At 50.5% G+C, this 17,006-nt stretch overlaps 1 protein-coding gene across 2 annotated transcripts in view; it reads left to right on the top strand.

Annotated features, from left to right (window-relative positions):
- Window positions 1-17,006, top strand: part of zdhhc8b (zinc finger DHHC-type palmitoyltransferase 8b) — a 268,645-nt gene that overhangs the window by 250,566 nt on the left and 1,073 nt on the right. For both annotated transcript variants that reach the window (XM_038808043.1, XM_038807959.1), the window contains 3 exons: window positions 8,930-9,053; window positions 13,543-13,661; window positions 15,908-16,947. In XM_038808043.1, the coding sequence (XP_038663971.1) occupies window positions 8,930-9,053; window positions 13,543-13,661; window positions 15,908-16,947 (1,283 nt within the window). The remainder of the gene's footprint in view (window positions 1-8,929; window positions 9,054-13,542; window positions 13,662-15,907; window positions 16,948-17,006) is intronic.

Below are 17,006 nucleotides of genomic sequence, written 5' to 3'. Positions count from 1 at the left end.
GTAATAAAAATGACCAGAGTGTGAGGGTGGGTGGGTGCATGTGAATGTGTTGGTGTGTGGTGGTGAAAGTGAGTGAGAAACCTGAGACTGGGTGTAAGGCAGACCATAAGACATAGGAGCAGAATTAGGCCACTCGGCCCATCGAGTCTGCTCCGCCATTCAATCATGGCTGATATTTTCTCATCCCCATTCTCCTGCCTCCTCCCAATAACCCCTGATCCCCTTATTAATCACCAACCTAATAAAACAGACACATACTCGCTCTCACTCACTCTTTCAGTCTCTCGCCCTCCCCTCCACTCACTTACTTTGTCTCTTCACACTCACCCCCGCTCGCTTATTCAGTCTCTTGCAATCGCCCCAATTCACTCCCTGCCTCTTGCACTCACCCCCACGTACTGTCTTTCACACCCACCCCCATTCACAATCAGTCACTCCCACTCCTACAGATTCACTGCTGCCCTGTCACCTCCCTGACCCCCCAAAACGTTATCCTCCCTGAGCCCCCAAAACGTTACCCTCCCTGGGCCCCCAAAACGTTACCCTCCCTGAGCCCCCAAAACGTTACCCTCCCTGACCCCTCAAAACGTTACCCTCCCTGACCCCCCAAAACGTTATCCTCACTGAGCCCCCAAAACGTTACCCTCCCTGACCCCCCAAAACGTTATCCTCACTGACCCCCCAAAACGTTACCCTCCCTGGGCCCCCAAAACGTTATCCTCCCTGAGCCCCCAAAACGTTACCCTCCCTGGGCCCCCAAAACGTTACCCTCCCGGGGCCCCCAAAACGTTACCCTCCCTGACCCCCCAAAACGTTACCCTCCCTAAGCCCCCAAAACGTTATCCTCCCTGAGCCCCCAAAACGTTATCCTCCCTGGGCCCCCAAAACGTTACCCTCCCTGGGCCCCCAAAACGTTACCCTCCCTGGGCCCCCAAAACGTTACCCTCCCTGGGCCCCCAAAACGTTACCCTCCCTGGGCCCCCAAAACGTTATCCTCACTGACCCCCCAAAACGTTACCCTCCGTGAGCCCCCAAAACGTTACCCTCCCTGACCCCCCAAAACGTTACCCTCACTGACCCCCCAAAACGTTATCCTCACTGAGCCCCCAAAACGTTATCCTCCCTGACCCCCCAAAACGTTACCCTCCCTGGGCCCCCAAAACGTTACCCTCCCTGAGCCCCCAAAACGTTATCCTCACTGACCCCCCAAAACGTTATCCTCCCTGACCCCCCAAAACGTTACCCTCCCTGGGCCCCCAAAACGTTATCCTCCCTGGGCCCCCAAAACGTTATCCTCCCGGGGCCCCAAAACGTTATCCTCCCTGGGCCCCCAAAACGTTATCCTCCCTGACCCCCCCAAAACGTTATCCTCCCTGACCCCCCAAAACGTTACCCTCCCTGACCCCCCCAAAACGTTACCCTCCCTGACCCCCCAAAACGTTACCCTCCCTGAGCCCCCAAAACGTTATCCTCACTGACCCCCCAAAACGTTATCCTCCCTGACCCCCCAAAACGTTACCCTCCCTGGGCCCCCAAAACGTTACCCTCCCTGGGCCGCCAAAACGTTACCCTCCCTGACCCCCCAAAACGTTACCCTCCCTGAGCCCCCAAAACGTTATCCTCCCTGACCCCCCAAAACGTTATCCTCCCTGGGCCCCCAAAACGTTACCCTCACTGACCCCCCAAAACGTTATCCTCACTGACCCCCCAAAACGTTACCCTCCCTGGGCCCCCAAAACGTTATCCTCCCTGACCCCCCAAAACGTTATCCTCCCTGGGCCCCCAAAACGTTATCCTCCCTGAGCCCCCAAAACGTTATCCTCCCTGGGCCCCCAAAACGTTATCCTCCCTGGGCCCCCAAAACGTTATCCTCCCTGGGCCCCCAAAACGTTATCCTCACTGACCCCCCAAAACGTTACCCTCGCTGGGCCCCCAAAACGTTATCCTCCCTGACCCCCCAAAACGTTATCCTCCCTGGGCCCCCAAAACGTTACCCTCCCTGGGCCCCCAAAACGTTATCCTCCCTGGGCCCCCAAAACGTTATCCTCCCTGACCCCCCAAAACGTTACCCTCCCTGACCCCCCAAAACGTTATCCTCCCTGGGCCCCCAAAACGTTATCCTCCGTGACCCCCCAAAACGTTACCCTCCGTGACCCCCCAAAACGTTACCCTCCCTGACCCCCCAAAACGTTACCCTCCGTGAGCCCCCAAAACGTTATCCTCCCTGGGCCCCCAAAACGTTATCCTCCCTGAGCCCCCAAAACGTTACCCTCCCTGAGCCCCCAAAACGTTACCCTCCCTGGGCCCCCAAAACGTTACCCTCCCTGAGCCCCCAAAACGTTACCCTCCCTGGGCCCCCAAAACGTTATCCTCCCTGACCCCCCAAAACGTTATCCTCCCTGGGCCCCCAAAACGTTATCCTCCCTGACCCCCCAAAACGTTATCCTCCCTAAGCCCCCAAAACGTTACCCTCCCTGACCCCCCAAAACGTTATCCTCCCTAAGCCCCCAAAACGTTACCCTCCCTGAGAACCCAAAACGTTATCCTCCCTAAGCCCCCAAAACGTTACCCTCCCTGGGCCCCCAAAACGTTATCCTCCCTGACCCCCCAAAACGTTATCCTCCCTAAGCCCCCAAAACGTTACCCTCCCTGACCCCCCAAAACATTACCCTCCCTGGGCCCCCAAAACGTTATCCTCCCTGACCCCCCAAAACGTTATCCTCCCTGGGCCCCCAAAACTTTATCCTCCCTGACCCCCCAAAACGTTACCCTCCCGGGGCCCCCAAAACATTACCCTCCCTGGGCCCCCAAAACGTTACCCTCCCTGGGCCCCCAAAACGTTATCCTCACTGACCCCCCAAAACGTTACCCTCCCTGAGCCCCCAAAACGTTACCCTCCCTGACCCCCCAAAACGTTACCCTCCCTGGGCCCCCAAAACGTTATCCTCCCTGACCCCCCAAAACGTTACCCTCCCTGACCCCCCAAAACGTTACCCTCCCTGGCCCCCAAAAACGTTACCCTCCCTGGGCCCCCAAAACGTTATCCTCACTGACCCCCCAAAACATCCTCACTGACCCCCCAAAACGTTACCCTCCCTGACCCCCCAAAACATTATCCTCCCGGGGCCCCCAAAACGTTATCCTCACTGACCCCCCAAAACATTATCCTCCCTGGGCCCCCAAAACGTTATCCTCCCTGGGCCCCCAAAACGTTACCCTCCCTGGGCCCCCAAAACGTTATCCTCACTGACCCCCCAAAACATCCTCACTGACCCCCCAAAACGTTACCCTCCCTGACCCCCCAAAACATTATCCTCCCGGGGCCCCCAAAACATTATCCTCCCTGGGCCCCCTAAACATTATCCTCCCTGGGCCCCCAAAACGTTATCCTCCCTGACCCCCCAAAACGTTACCCTCACTGACCCCCCAAAACGTTACCCTCACTGACCCCCCAAAACGTTATCCTCCCTGAGCCCCCAAAACGTTACCCTCCCTGACCCCCCAAAACGTTATCCTCCCTGGGCCCCCAAAACGTTATCCTCCCTGAGCCCCCAAAACGTTATCCTCCCTGGGCCCCCAAAACGTTACCCTCACTGACCCCCCAAAACGTTATCCTCCCTGACCCCCCAAAACGTTACCCTCCCTGACCCCCCAAAACGTTATCCTCCCTGAGCCCCCAAAACGTTACCCTCCCTGACCCCCCAAAACGTTACCCTCCCTGACCCCCCAAAACGTTATCCTCCCTGGGCCCCCAAAACGTTATCCTCCCTGGGCCCCCAAAACGTTACCCTCCCTGACCCCCCAAAACGTTACCCTCCCTGGGCCCCCAAAACGTTATCCTCCCTGACCCCCCAAAACGTTATCCTCCCTGACCCCCCAAAACGTTATCCTCACTGACCCCCCAAAACGTTACCCTCCCTGGGCCCCCAAAACGTTATCCTCCCGGGGCCCCCAAAACGTTACCCTTCCTGACCCCCCAAAACGTTATCCTCACTGACCCCCCAAAACGTTACCCTCCCTGGGCCCCGAAAACGTTATCCTCCCTGACCCCCCAAAACGTTACCCTCCCTGAGCCCCCAAAACGTTATCCTCCCTGACCCCCCAAAACGTTATCCTCCCTGGGCCCCCAAAACGTTATCCTCCCTGACCCCCCAAAACGTTACCCTCACTGACCCCCCAAAACGTTACCCTCCCTGACCCCCCAAAACGTTATCCTCCCCGAGCCCCCAAAACGTTATCCTCCCTGACCCCCCCAAAACGTTATCCTCACTGACCCCCCAAAACGTTACCCTCCCTGAGCCCCCAAAACGTTACCCTCCCTGAGCCCCCAAAACATTATCCTCCCTGGGCCCCCAAAACGTTATCCTCCCCGAGCCCCCAAAACGTTATCCTCACTGACCCCCCAAAACGTTACCCTCCCTGACCCCCCAAAACGTTACCCTCCCTGACCCCCCAAAACGTTATCCTCACTGAGCCCCCAAAACGTTATCCTCCCTGACCCCCCAAAACGTTATCCTCCCTGAGAACCCAAAACGTTACCCTCCCTGGGCCCCCAAAACGTTATCCTCCCTGGGCCCCCAAAACGTTACCCTCCCTGGGCCCCCAAAACGTTATCCTCCCTGGGCCCCCAAAACGTTACCCTCCCTGACCCCCCAAAACATTATCCTCCCTGACCCCCCAAAACGTTACCCTCCCTGACCCCCCAAAACGTTACCCTCCCTGACCCCCCAAAACGTTATCCTCCCTGACCCCCCAAAACGTTATCCTCCCTGACCCCCCAAAACGTTACCCTCCCTGGGCCGCCAAAACGTTACCCTCCCTGACCCCCCAAAACGTTATCCTCCCTGGGCCCCCAAAACGTTATCCTCACTGACCCCCCAAAACGTTACCCTCGCTGGGCCCCCAAAACGTTATCCTCCCTGGGCCCCCAAAACGTTATCCTCCCTGGGCCCCCAAAACGTTATCCTCCCTGACCCCCCAAAACGTTATCCTCCCTGGGCCCCCAAAACGTTATCCTCCCTGACCCCCCAAAACGTTACCCTCCGTGACCCCCCAAAACGTTACCCTCCGTGACCCCCCAAAACGTTACCCTCCCTGACCCCCCAAAACGTTACCCTCCGTGAGCCCCCAAAACGTTATCCTCCCTGGGCCCCCAAAACGTTATCCTCCCTGAGCCCCCAAAACGTTACCCACCCTGAGCCCCCAAAACGTTACCCTCCCTGGGCCCCCAAAACGTTACCCTCCCTGAGCCCCCAAAACGTTACCCTCCCTGGGCCCCCAAAACGTTATCCTCCCTGACCCCCCAAAACGTTATCCTCCCTGGGCCCCCAAAACGTTATCCTCCCTGACCCCCCAAAACGTTATCCTCCCTAAGCCCCCAAAACGTTACCCTCCCTGACCCCCCAAAACGTTATCCTCCCTAAGCCCCCAAAACGTTACCCTCCCTGAGAACCCAAAACGTTATCCTCCCTAAGCCCCCAAAACGTTACCCTCCCTGGGCCCCCAAAACGTTATCCTCCCTGACCCCCCAAAACGTTATCCTCCCTAAGCCCCCAAAACGTTACCCTGCCTGACCCCCCAAAACGTTACCCTCCCTGGGCCCCCAAAACGTTATCCTCCCTGACCCCCCAAAACGTTATCCTCCCTGGGCCCCCAAAACGTTATCCTCCCTGACCCCCCAAAACGTTACCCTCCCTGGGCCCCCAAAACGTTACCCTCCCTGGGCCCCCAAAACGTTATCCTCACTGACCCCCCAAAACGTTACCCTCCCTGGGCCCCCAAAACGTTATCCTCACTGACCCCCCAAAACATCCTCACTGACCCCCCAAAACGTTACCCTCCCTGACCCCCCAAAACATTATCCTCCCGGGGCCCCCAAAACGTTATCCTCACTGACCCCCCAAAACGTTATCCTCCCTGGGCCCCCAAAACGTTATCCTCCCTGACCCCCCAAAACGTTATCCTCCCTGACCCCCCAAAACGTTACCCTCACTGACCCCCCAAAACGTTACCCTCACTGACCCCCCAAAACGTTATCCTCCCTGAGAACCCAAAACGTTATCCTCCCTGAGAACCCAAAACGTTACCCTCCCTGACCCCCCAAAACATTATCCTCCCGGGGCCCCCAAAACATTATCCTCCCTGGGCCCCCAAAACATTATCCTCCCTGGGCCCCCAAAACATTATCCTCCCTGGGCCCCCAAAACGTTATCCTCCCTGACCCCCCAAAACGTTATCCTCCCTGACCCCCCAAAACGTTACCCTCACTGACCCCCCAAAACGTTATCCTCCCTGAGCCCCCAAAACGTTACCCTCCCTGACCCCCCAAAACGTTATCCTCCCTGAGCCCCCAAAACGTTACCCTCACTGACCCCCCAAAACGTTATCCTCCCTGAGCCCCCAAAACGTTACCCTCACTGACCCCCCAAAACGTTATCCTCCCTGAGCCCCCAAAACGTTACCCTCCCTGACCCCCCAAAACGTTATCCTCCCTGGGCCCCCAAAACGTTATCCTCCCTGACCCCCCAAAACGTTACCCTCCCTGAGCCCCCAAAACGTTATCCTCACTGACCCCCCAAAACGTTATCCTCCCTGGGCCCCCAAAACGTTATCCTCCCTGACCCCCCCAAAACGTTACCCTCCCTGAGCCCCCAAAACGTTATCCTCACTGACCCCCCAAAACGTTATCCTCCCTGACCCCCCAAAACGTTACCCTCCCTGACCCCCCAAAACGTTATCCTCCCTGAGCCCCCAAAACGTTACCCTCCCTGACCCCCCAAAACGTTACCCTCCCTGACCCCCCAAAACGTTATCCTCCCTGACCCCCCAAAACGTTACCCTCCCTGACCCCCCAAAACGTTATCCTCCCTGACCCCCCAAAACGTTATCCTCCCTGACCCCCCAAAACGTTATCCTCCCTGGGCCCCCAAAACGTTATCCTCCCTGACCCCCCAAAACGTTACCCTCACTGACCCCCCAAAACGTTATCCTCCCTGACCCCCCAAAACGTTACCCTCACTGACCCCCCAAAACGTTATCCTCCCTGACCCCCCAAAACGTTACCCTCACTGACCCCCCAAAACGTTATCCTCACTGACCCCCCAAAACGTTACCCTCCCTGGGCCCCGAAAACGTTATCCTCCCTGAGCCCCCAAAACGTTACCCTCCCTGGGCCCCCAAAACGTTACCCTCCCTGGGCCCCCAAAACGTTATCCTCACTGACCCCCCAAAACGTTACCCTCCCTGAGCCCCCAAAACGTTATCCTCCCCGAGCCCCCAAAACGTTATCCTCCCCGAGCCCCCAAAACGTTATCCTCCCTGGGCCCCCAAAACGTTATCCTCCCTGACCCCCCAAAACGTTACCCTCCCTGGGCCCCCAAAACGTTATCCTCACTGAGCCCCCAAAACGTTATCCTCACTGACCCCCCAAAACGTTACCCTCCCTGACCCCCCAAAACGTTATCCTCCCTGACCCCCCAAAACGTTACCCTCCCTGACCCCCCAAAACGTTATCCTCACTGACCCCCCAAAACGTTACCCTCCCTGGGCCCCCAAAACGTTATCCTCCCTGGGCCCCCAAAACGTTACCCTCCCTGAGTCCCAAAACGTTATCCTCCCTGAGCCCCCAAAACATTATCCTCCCTGGGCCCCCAAAACGTTACCCTCCCTGACCCCCCAAAACGTTACCCTCCCTGACCCCCCAAAACGTTACCCTCCCTGACCCCCCAAAACGTTACCCTCCCTGACCCCCCAAAACGTTACCCTCCCTGACCCCCCAAAACGTTACCCTCCCTGAGCCCCCAAAACGTTATCCTCACTGACCCCCCAAAACGTTATCCTCCCTGGGCCCCCAAAACGTTATCCTCCCTGGGCCCCCAAAACGTTACCCTCCCTGAGCCCCCAAAACATCCTCACTGACCCCCCAAAACATTACCCTCCCTGACCCCCCAAAACATTATCCTCCCTGACCCCCCAAAACGTTATCCTCCCTGACCCCCCAAAACGTTATCCTCCCTGACCCCCCAAAACATTATCCTCCCTGACCCCCCAAAACATTATCCTCCCTGACCCCCCAAAACGTTATCCTCCCTGGGCCCCCAAAACGTTATCCTCACTGACCCCCCAAAACGTTACCCTCCCTGGGCCCCCAAAACGTTACCCTCCCTGAGCCCCCAAAACGTTATCCTCCCTGACCCCCCAAAACGTTACCCTCCCTGAGCCCCCAAAACGTTACCCTCCCTGGGCCCCCAAAACGTTATCCTCCCTGACCCCCCAAAACGTTACCCTCCCTGGGCCCCCAAAACGTTATCCCCACTGACCCCCCAAAACGTTATCCTCCCTGAGCCCCCAAAACGTTACCCTCCCTGACCCCCCAAAACGTTATCCTCCCTGGGCCCCCAAAACGTTATCCTCCCTGGGCCCCCAAAACATCCTCACTGAGCCCCCAAAACGTTACCCTCCCTGACCCCCCAAAACGTTACCCTCCCTGACCCCCCAAAACGTTATCCTCCCTGACCCCCCAAAACGTTATCCTCCCTGACCCCCCAAAACGTTACCCTCCCTGGCCCCCCAAAACGTTATCCTCCCTGACCCCCCAAAACGTTACCCTCCCTGACCCCCCAAAACGTTACCCTCCCTGACCCCCCAAAACGTTATCCTCCCTGGGCCCCCAAAACGTTACCCTCCCTGGGCCCCCAAAACGTTACCCTCCCTGGGCCCCCAAAACGTTATCCTCCCTGGGCCCCCAAAACATTATCCTTGCTGACATGAGGACAGCCCTGTGACTCCAGTAACCATTGAAATGTATCAGTTATAAGGGTGCAACAAAACTGTATGACCTTAAAAATGAAGGATTGAAAGAAGATGGTCATGTGTTCCTTAAAAGCCATAGTTGCAACTGTTCACTGCAGTTATTTGTTGTTTGTTTTAGTCCAAAGGAAGTTTGGAAGCTTTGGAAGTTCAATCAACAGACGTGGAGCCCCCACTCCCGCCTAAACTAGGTCCAAGCAAATACGCAAACCTTAAAAATCAGCTTGGCGCTTCAAAAAACGAAGGTAATAGAATTGATTGAGAAGTGGGAAAAATACGTTTAGTGAGAAGTAATGTATTAATGGTTAGTTTTCTTGAAATAATTTTAAATGGATATGTGTCTGAAAAATGAACAATTTCCAACCAGTATTTGATGGTGATGCATTTTAAGTGCGAAATAAATATATCAATGTACTTTCTTGCTATCACTCTGCACGTTGACCTTTAAATATGTTCAGGAACTGTGAGTCCAAGATGCAATCAGGTATACTTTTGCACCAATGCATAGCTTTAATAAGTGAGCCTTAGCCATTTCCTCCTCACCCTACCACCTGCCTCCTGACATCCCATGTACAAGTCACAGGTTATTTAATAATCAATCTTCGTGTAGAATCTGTCGCAAACTTCCTAAAAATAAGGGAATTATTTTTTATTACCTCTTAACTTCAGAATATCAGTTATTAGGCGCAATCCAACGGCCATGCTGTGCCAGGAAAGCAGGTCGCCGCAACGCAGCGTGGCCAAGGAAAGCCAGGAGACCCCGCTCCCGGGATCTACCCGGTTCGCAACGCCTCATGAGATTCAACGCAATCTGGCAAGACGTTGCAATGTGAATCCTGCCGACAAATGACGGGATCACTTTTCAGCAAATCTGCCTGTTCGAGCGAGGCCTCACTCGAATATGCAGATACCTGAGGCTTTGGGATTCAACCCCTTACCAAGAGACCTTGGGCGAGTGCTATTCAGCACTGGTCACCACTAATGGGGATCAGGAGGAACTGCACTCGTGGGGGTCTCCCAGGGGATTGGCGTCCCCCAGTTGCATGACCTTTGGGCAAGGTGGTTCCCTGGCACTGCTGGTGCCACCTGGGTACCCTGGAAGTGGCACCCTGGCAATGCCAAAGTGTCCAGGCGGCACTGCGTGCGCGATTGGGCCGGTGGGGTGCCCGGCGAGCAGAGCTCCCCCTGTACAAAACAGGCTATGTGCAGCCTCGGCCGCCCGAGTGCTGGGAAGCACGTGGTTAAACACCCTCGCTAGGGGACTACGTTCCCTTTTGGGAGAATCGCTCTCGTTGATTGCCAATAAGCATTGGAACAATGTGTAAATGTAAATTAGAGGGGGAAAATGCAATGCCAAAAATCTAATGACGTTTTGTTGTCCAAAACATCATTCTTTTTCAGGTATTGGCAGACTTGTTCCAGCATTTTTCACTTTTGAATATAAACTGCTGTACTTTGTGAGAATGAAATGTACCTATAACTCAAATATAATTTGAGTGGGTTTTTTAACATTTATTTCCTCCCCCTCTCTGCCCCAATTTATTTGTTATTTACTCTCCTAAGCATAATCTTTTTCACTATGCAATGAAATGTTTAGAACATTATTGGAAAATAGCTTGGTCAATAGAGAATAGTGCAAAATGCTTTCTTGTGCCATACTGAAAGGTCACATTTAAGGTGTACAAGACCACTGCAGTCTAAGCTTCCCTTGTGAGAATGCCGGCCTTATTTCTGTTTCTTTCCCTCACTCTGTTAGATACCTGGCTGAAATCAGGAGTTCACCTGATGGTTGTAGATAATCCATATCTTGGTGTATTGGTAGATGAATACATTCAGTGTTCAGTTCATATAATAAACTCATTTTTCAGTTTGTTATGAATTATTCTGTTTATCCCATGAATATTTTTATGTTTGGGATGTCTGAAGTGGGGATGTTTGCGGAATGTTCAGAACCATTCGCGACTCCTCAGATAATGAAGCAGTCGAAGTCCAAATGCAGGCTTGGACTGACAAGTGGCAAGTTACATTCACATCACGCAAGTGCCAGGCAATGCCCATCTCCTACAAGAGAGGATCTAACTACCGTCCCTTGATATTTAATGGCATTACCATCGCTGTATCCTACACAATCAACATCCTGGGGGTCACCATTGATCAGAAACTGAACTGGACCCAGCCACATTAATACTGTAGCTATCAGGGCAGGTCAAAGACTAGGAATCCTACAGTGAGTAACTTACCTTCTGACCCCCCCCCCCCCCCCCCCCCCCAAATCCTGTCCACCATCTACAAGGCACAAGTCAGGACTGTAATGGATCACTCTCCACTTGCCTGGATGAGTGCAGCTCCAACAACGCTCAAGAAGCTCGACACCATCCAGGACAAAGCAGCCCACTTGATTGCTCCTCCTTCCAAAAACATTTTAACCCTCCACCACCACCGATCAGTGGCAGCCATGTGTACCATCTACAAGATGCGCTGCAGTAACTCACCAAGGTTCCTTAGTCAGCACCTTCCAAACCCATGACCACTACCATCTAGGAGGACAAGAGCAGCAGCTACATGGGAACCCCACCACCTGGAGGTTCCCCTCAAGTCACTCCCCACCCTGACTTGGAAATATATTGCCATTCCTTCACTGTCGCTGGGGCAAAATCCTGGAACTCCCTCCCTAACAGCACAGTGGGTGCCTAGACCTGAAGGACTGCAGGGCAACTAGGGATCGGCAATAAATGCTGGCCTAACCACATCCCGCAAATGAATTGTTTAAAAGTATGTAATGGGATGTTTCTATCTTGTGTATATTAGTATATGCATCCCTGAGGAAGGAGATGTCTGAGGTGTAAATGCAACTGAATTTGTTTGGCTAGATTAAACTACTTGTTCCCAGCAGAGTGCTCTTTTGTCGGACTGTGCATCATTGTAGTTGAGAGAGTGATATTGGTGGCACGCTGTGCTTCAAACGAGGCTTTTTTCAACTTTGAATGCCGAGCTACAATTTTTGGGATGAAGTGCGTGGCAATGGTGTGAACAGAAGTAGTTCATTGTGATGGAAGATGATATTTGGTGTCATGAGTAAGGATTGTTGGTGAGGGTCGCTAATTGAATTATTACTTGTGTGCAGAGATTTATTGCCAGAGATATTCTCACTTTAGGAAACGTAACAGAAATTAAGTTACAGATCATCAGTACACCATTCAGCAATGGCCTAAATCCTACGCTTGTAGAATAATGGAATGTTATTTTTCTGAAAAGACAACCCACTATTTATAATTTTAAAAATAAATTTAAAAAACACTCAAGCTCAATGGGAAAAACCTTGCTGTGGAATAAAGCAATTTTACCAAGCTCATCAAATGCTTTTTGTTGTGTCTACTCTGCACTCCCAAAAATAAATTGTTGTGTGTTGTGATACTGCGCAGTCTATGATGATTATGCCATAAGATCTGACCCACTCAAGTTATAGTTAACGTGCTGGTACCTTGCTGCATGCTTCAATCTTTCTCCCATTCTGTACTCTCTCCTTGTATTGTCTTCTATCCCTGTCCCCACAGGAAAGTAGTTATTGGTCAATGGCAATGGTTCTTCAAATAGCAACAGCTACCTTGCCTCAAATGGCTATTCTTCAGGTGTGGGTTTGGACAATTAATGTTGGGGGAGGTCCCTGAAACCGATTCTTGCCGAGTCTTAAATGAATGTCTGCACTTACCTACTTTCCATCAGAGGATTGCTGGATAATAATCAGGACTGGGCTCCCTGTTTTGTTTGCGTTATCTATATCCCAGCAGGCCATCACCCCGACTGAAATTGCCTCGCCTGTCCCACAACGAAGGCCACACCTGGAACTGCCTTGATGTGTGTGAATCCTTACCAAACCATATAATGTATTAGTTCATACAATCCTTTGGGAGTGCGTGCTTTTTCCTTGAGAATTAGCCAGAGTATTTCCTTTTAAATTTCAGAATGCTTACGGCAGAGTTAAAATGAGCGTTGTTATAAGTTCTCAATTTCGCTTAAATAAAGCTTTATTGAAAAAATTCACCTTGATGTCTATGTTGATGATCTGCTTGTAATTAATATCTTACTATAGCTATTTAAAAGGTTTTACGGTTGCATAGAACTTTGAATTCATAGTTGAAACATCTTCGTTCAGCTCACATCGTTAAAAGTTTTGATTTTCTTTCACATTACAAAACTAGGGGCTTTTCACAGTAACTTCATTGAAGCCTACTTGTGACAATAAGCGATTATTATTATTGTCTCCGTGCGAGCAATAAATAACTAAATGAGTTCCACATTGTTTCTTTATTTTTAAAACGTCAATGATGACAGGTTGGCTGATGAGTCTTTACAGATGCAAAAATTGGCAATAAATTGGTTGCTGATATAAATCCTTTTTACTGGCGCATAAATACTGCCCCAGTACTCAAAGGGTCCATTGTTGTCTGTTCCAATCCTCTTAATATACGCCGCCATCGTTATATTCCAATCTGTCAGAAAGCTACTGCAGCTTTGCGTTCAATTTTCAGTTTTTGCTGTGTCCTAGAATTGGATCATTGAGTTCCAGTGCACATTTAGTTCCAACATGCAAACGCTCCTGAAAGCTTTATAATAAGGATGTTGTGCATCTAGATTCCTCTGACCTTGCCCTTCTGTTCTTTTTCAGTAGTTCGAGTGTACCTTTGTGTCTGTGTGTACTGCTACCTGTACTACATTGTCGTTGTCTTATTGCAGATAGTGGTCTCTCATCCAAGCCCATCAACCCACCCACTCCTGCCATGTTTAAGTATCGACCAACATTCAGCAATTCCGATGCAAACTCTAAAGTCCTCTACCATGCTGCTAGTGATAAGGTGAGGAAAATGCAGCATCCGGCGCCAGACAATAAGCCTTGTATGTTAGTTTTGTTTTTGTTAAATAACTTGGTTAGAATGAAAAAAGTTTAAAGTCAAAGTGACTGAAACTTCACATCAAAGAGCCTTGGATTTGAAGAGAACCACATCACAATTAATCTCAGACTTCTCTGGCACGCTTGACAGTTGGATAGGTTTAGAGGATTGCTATATTCTGTAAAAAAGCTACCATTTATAAACGTAAATCTCTATGGTCAACAAATATGTTCCTATTGAGTTTGCGAAAAATTAGTTACATTTGTTTCACCGTACAAACATATTAAGCTGCCAGTGGCCGCTATCATTCTCTGTGGCCTGTGGAGGCAATGAAAAATCAAACTTCTAATTTAATTCTGTTTCATTTTCTTAAATGATTTAAAATAGGCATTCAATGATCAATGTTGGGGCTTTGATGGTTATTAATAGTCCATGCTGTCTTGTCCTTTTGCAGAGGGAGGAGCATGCTTCAAGGAAGAAATATTGCAAAGAAGAAATCTTTTTATTCCTTGCCATATATACTTAGGCAAGGGAGTGGAGAAGCATATTGTTATAAAATGTGGTACACTTGGAGATGTCTCAAGTGGATCTCAAAGTGGATAGTGTCTTTGGATGTAGATTGATTCTTATACTTGTATTCTTGTATTAACACCCTGAGCTAGTACACGATCAATTCCAGCCCCACATGCTGCAGAGACACAAGTGAATTAACCAATAATTCTTATAAAAATCCCCAAAGCCTTTGGCCTTTGGCTTCCCAATAATTACAGTCACCAGTTTGTAAATGTAAACAAGGTTACTGTTTATTTATAACCAGAACTGTCATGAACTCTGCAGTAAATGCAACTGGTCAACTATTATTTAACTGCTGATTCCCACTATAACCACCCCACCCTCTACCCACACACACACACACACAAGACAAACACAGAGGGGAGGAAGGGGGTGTAAAATAATGAGGATGAAAATCTAAAGGTGAGAGTCTTTGTTTCAGACGGTGTTTTTTGTTTTGACAACGTTGCTTCAATTCCAGCCTTCAGATCAAGGCCTTTACTGCTGTTTCATTCAGGTATCTGTGGTTTCAAGAATTCAGTACACACAACCTTTCTGGATAGAGTTGTATTGTTCACAGCATTTTCCGGAGAGGCACCGTATTTCACATCAAACTTTGCTTTCAATTCATGGTTCTTCTTCAGGCCTCTGGTGTCTCAGGATAACAGCACCCAGAGGCTTTCTGGAGAGTGAGTCTGGCCTTCTGGACAGTTAGCTGGATCTTTCTGCAGCGAGTTAGTTGGGTCGCTTCACTGCGCTACCAGAACCAAAACTGGAACCATTTCAGTGGGCTCCGATCCCATCACCACTTGTTATCGGGCAGAGCACAGCCTTCTGGGCCAATCCATTGGCTACCAGGCAATCAATCAAACCAAGTCCCAACCCGTCTCTCTCTCTCTCTCTCTCTCTCTCTCTCTCTCTCTCTCTCTCTCTCTCTCTCTCTCTCTCCTCTCTCTCTCTCTCTCTCTCTCTCTCTCTCTCTCACTGACGCCGGCCAGTCTACAGCTTCTGTTTAAAGCAGCAGAGCCTCCTCGATTCTTCCTGCTTGAATTGAAGATACAGGCCTCTTGACTCAGTGACATATCAATGGATCAAAAATGGAACAGCAAAAATAAAAAAAATGGGAAATAAGGGAATAAACAGGAAGCACTGCTGCACTCGATCAAATATTATTCATCAGGAAAAGGCTAAAAACTTTTAGTATCTTTTTGAATATTGTACTGTCCCAGAATGAAAGTTTCAAAACCTGGGAAGAAAGCAATGGTGTTCATATTGGAGAAATGCTGTACTCTGCAGAATCCTGTAACTTGAATCGGACGTGTATAAAATATTGCAATTAACGTAATGAAAACTGTACTGTAATATAATGTGAGAGTGATTCAGATTTCAACAACTAATCAATGTTACAACCTTTGAGAGAGTGCCTTTTTGCTAACCTCTTAACTTGCTTTCCGCAGTCTCCTCCATGTAGTAATTTTCGCATAATGGTTGAAAATTGTGGTGTCAGTATTGCCAAAATTACTTGTTATCTTTAATTTGAACAGGAACAAAATTGAACCTCTTAACTGCAGAATGGCAATGTTGGTGGCAGCAACTGCTTTTGTTGAGTGATGAAATTGATTATTCCTGGTAACTGTCTTGATCTTCCCATTTTATAGATTTCCATGCAGGAAGGACATAAAGAGGCAGTTATTGTGGAAGAGTGCAACAGGGCCCATGACTACAGATCCGAGCCAAATCTGGATATCCCTGACTACAGATCGCCATCACTTCACAAGACTTACCAGTCATCACCGTTCCAACTTGACTCTCTCTCTGTTAGCTCTCGCTCTCTGAGCCTAAAGTCAGCCCATAGGAGAGGAGTAGACAAGGTTCAATTACATCAAATGAAATCGGACAGCTCGTCCCCTAATCCATACAAAAACATTTTTGGTCCGAATTCCTTGTCCAGCAGGAATGGAAGCCTGTCCTATGATAGTTTGCTCAATCCCGCCACACCATATCCTGGGGTAGATTCTGCAGCACATACTGGAGTTGCAGCTGTGGGATACCATTCACCATACCTGTCGGCCAAAATGTGCCAGATCCGAGGAGCGAATCTCCAGCGTCAGCCTGTGCAAGGTTACAGCCCAATCCATAGAGGCTCGCCATCACACCAGCGGGAACCTTCGCCAGTCCGATACGACAACCTCTCGAAGCAAATAATGGCCTCCATTCAGGAGCGGAAGGCAATGGAAGAACAAAGGAAACTCCTTCGAGCCTCACCTGATTCGGTGTTTCTAGATTCAGGGGCACACGACACACCTGGGTCATATAACCTGCAACATCTGAACACTTTACTGGATGACCCGAGAAGGACAACCACTGTCAGATATGGTTCCCGAGATAATCTTGTGTCTCCTAATTACAGCACAAGGAACCCTCTGATGCGCACTTCTGCTTCCTCCCTGTCGAGCACAGTGACGAGGATAGCCAGGACTTCCACAAGTTCCCATCATGCAGACATAGCAAACAACAATGTGCAGCCCCATCACACTTTGCAAAGCAGAGCTGTTGAGACTGCATACAGGTCTCCAGGTCATCAAATCACATCTTCCACGTTAGTCAGGTCCCCCTCTTACGGAAGCCAAAAGCCTCTGTCGTTCGTCACTGCGATGGAAATGTCAGAAGGTGTGCCTCAGCCTCTGATAACCCCATGGTAGGTCGTGTACCTTGTCTTCTGAATCTTGCTAAAACCCTTCTAGTTCAGATTAACCT

The sequence above is a fragment of the Scyliorhinus canicula genome, chromosome 1 (assembly GCF_902713615.1).
Source record: "Scyliorhinus canicula chromosome 1, sScyCan1.1, whole genome shotgun sequence".
Lineage (NCBI taxonomy): Eukaryota > Metazoa > Chordata > Chondrichthyes > Carcharhiniformes > Scyliorhinidae > Scyliorhinus > Scyliorhinus canicula.
Note: the sequence above shows the minus strand (reverse complement) of the source record. Positions and strands in the feature narration are given on the sequence as shown.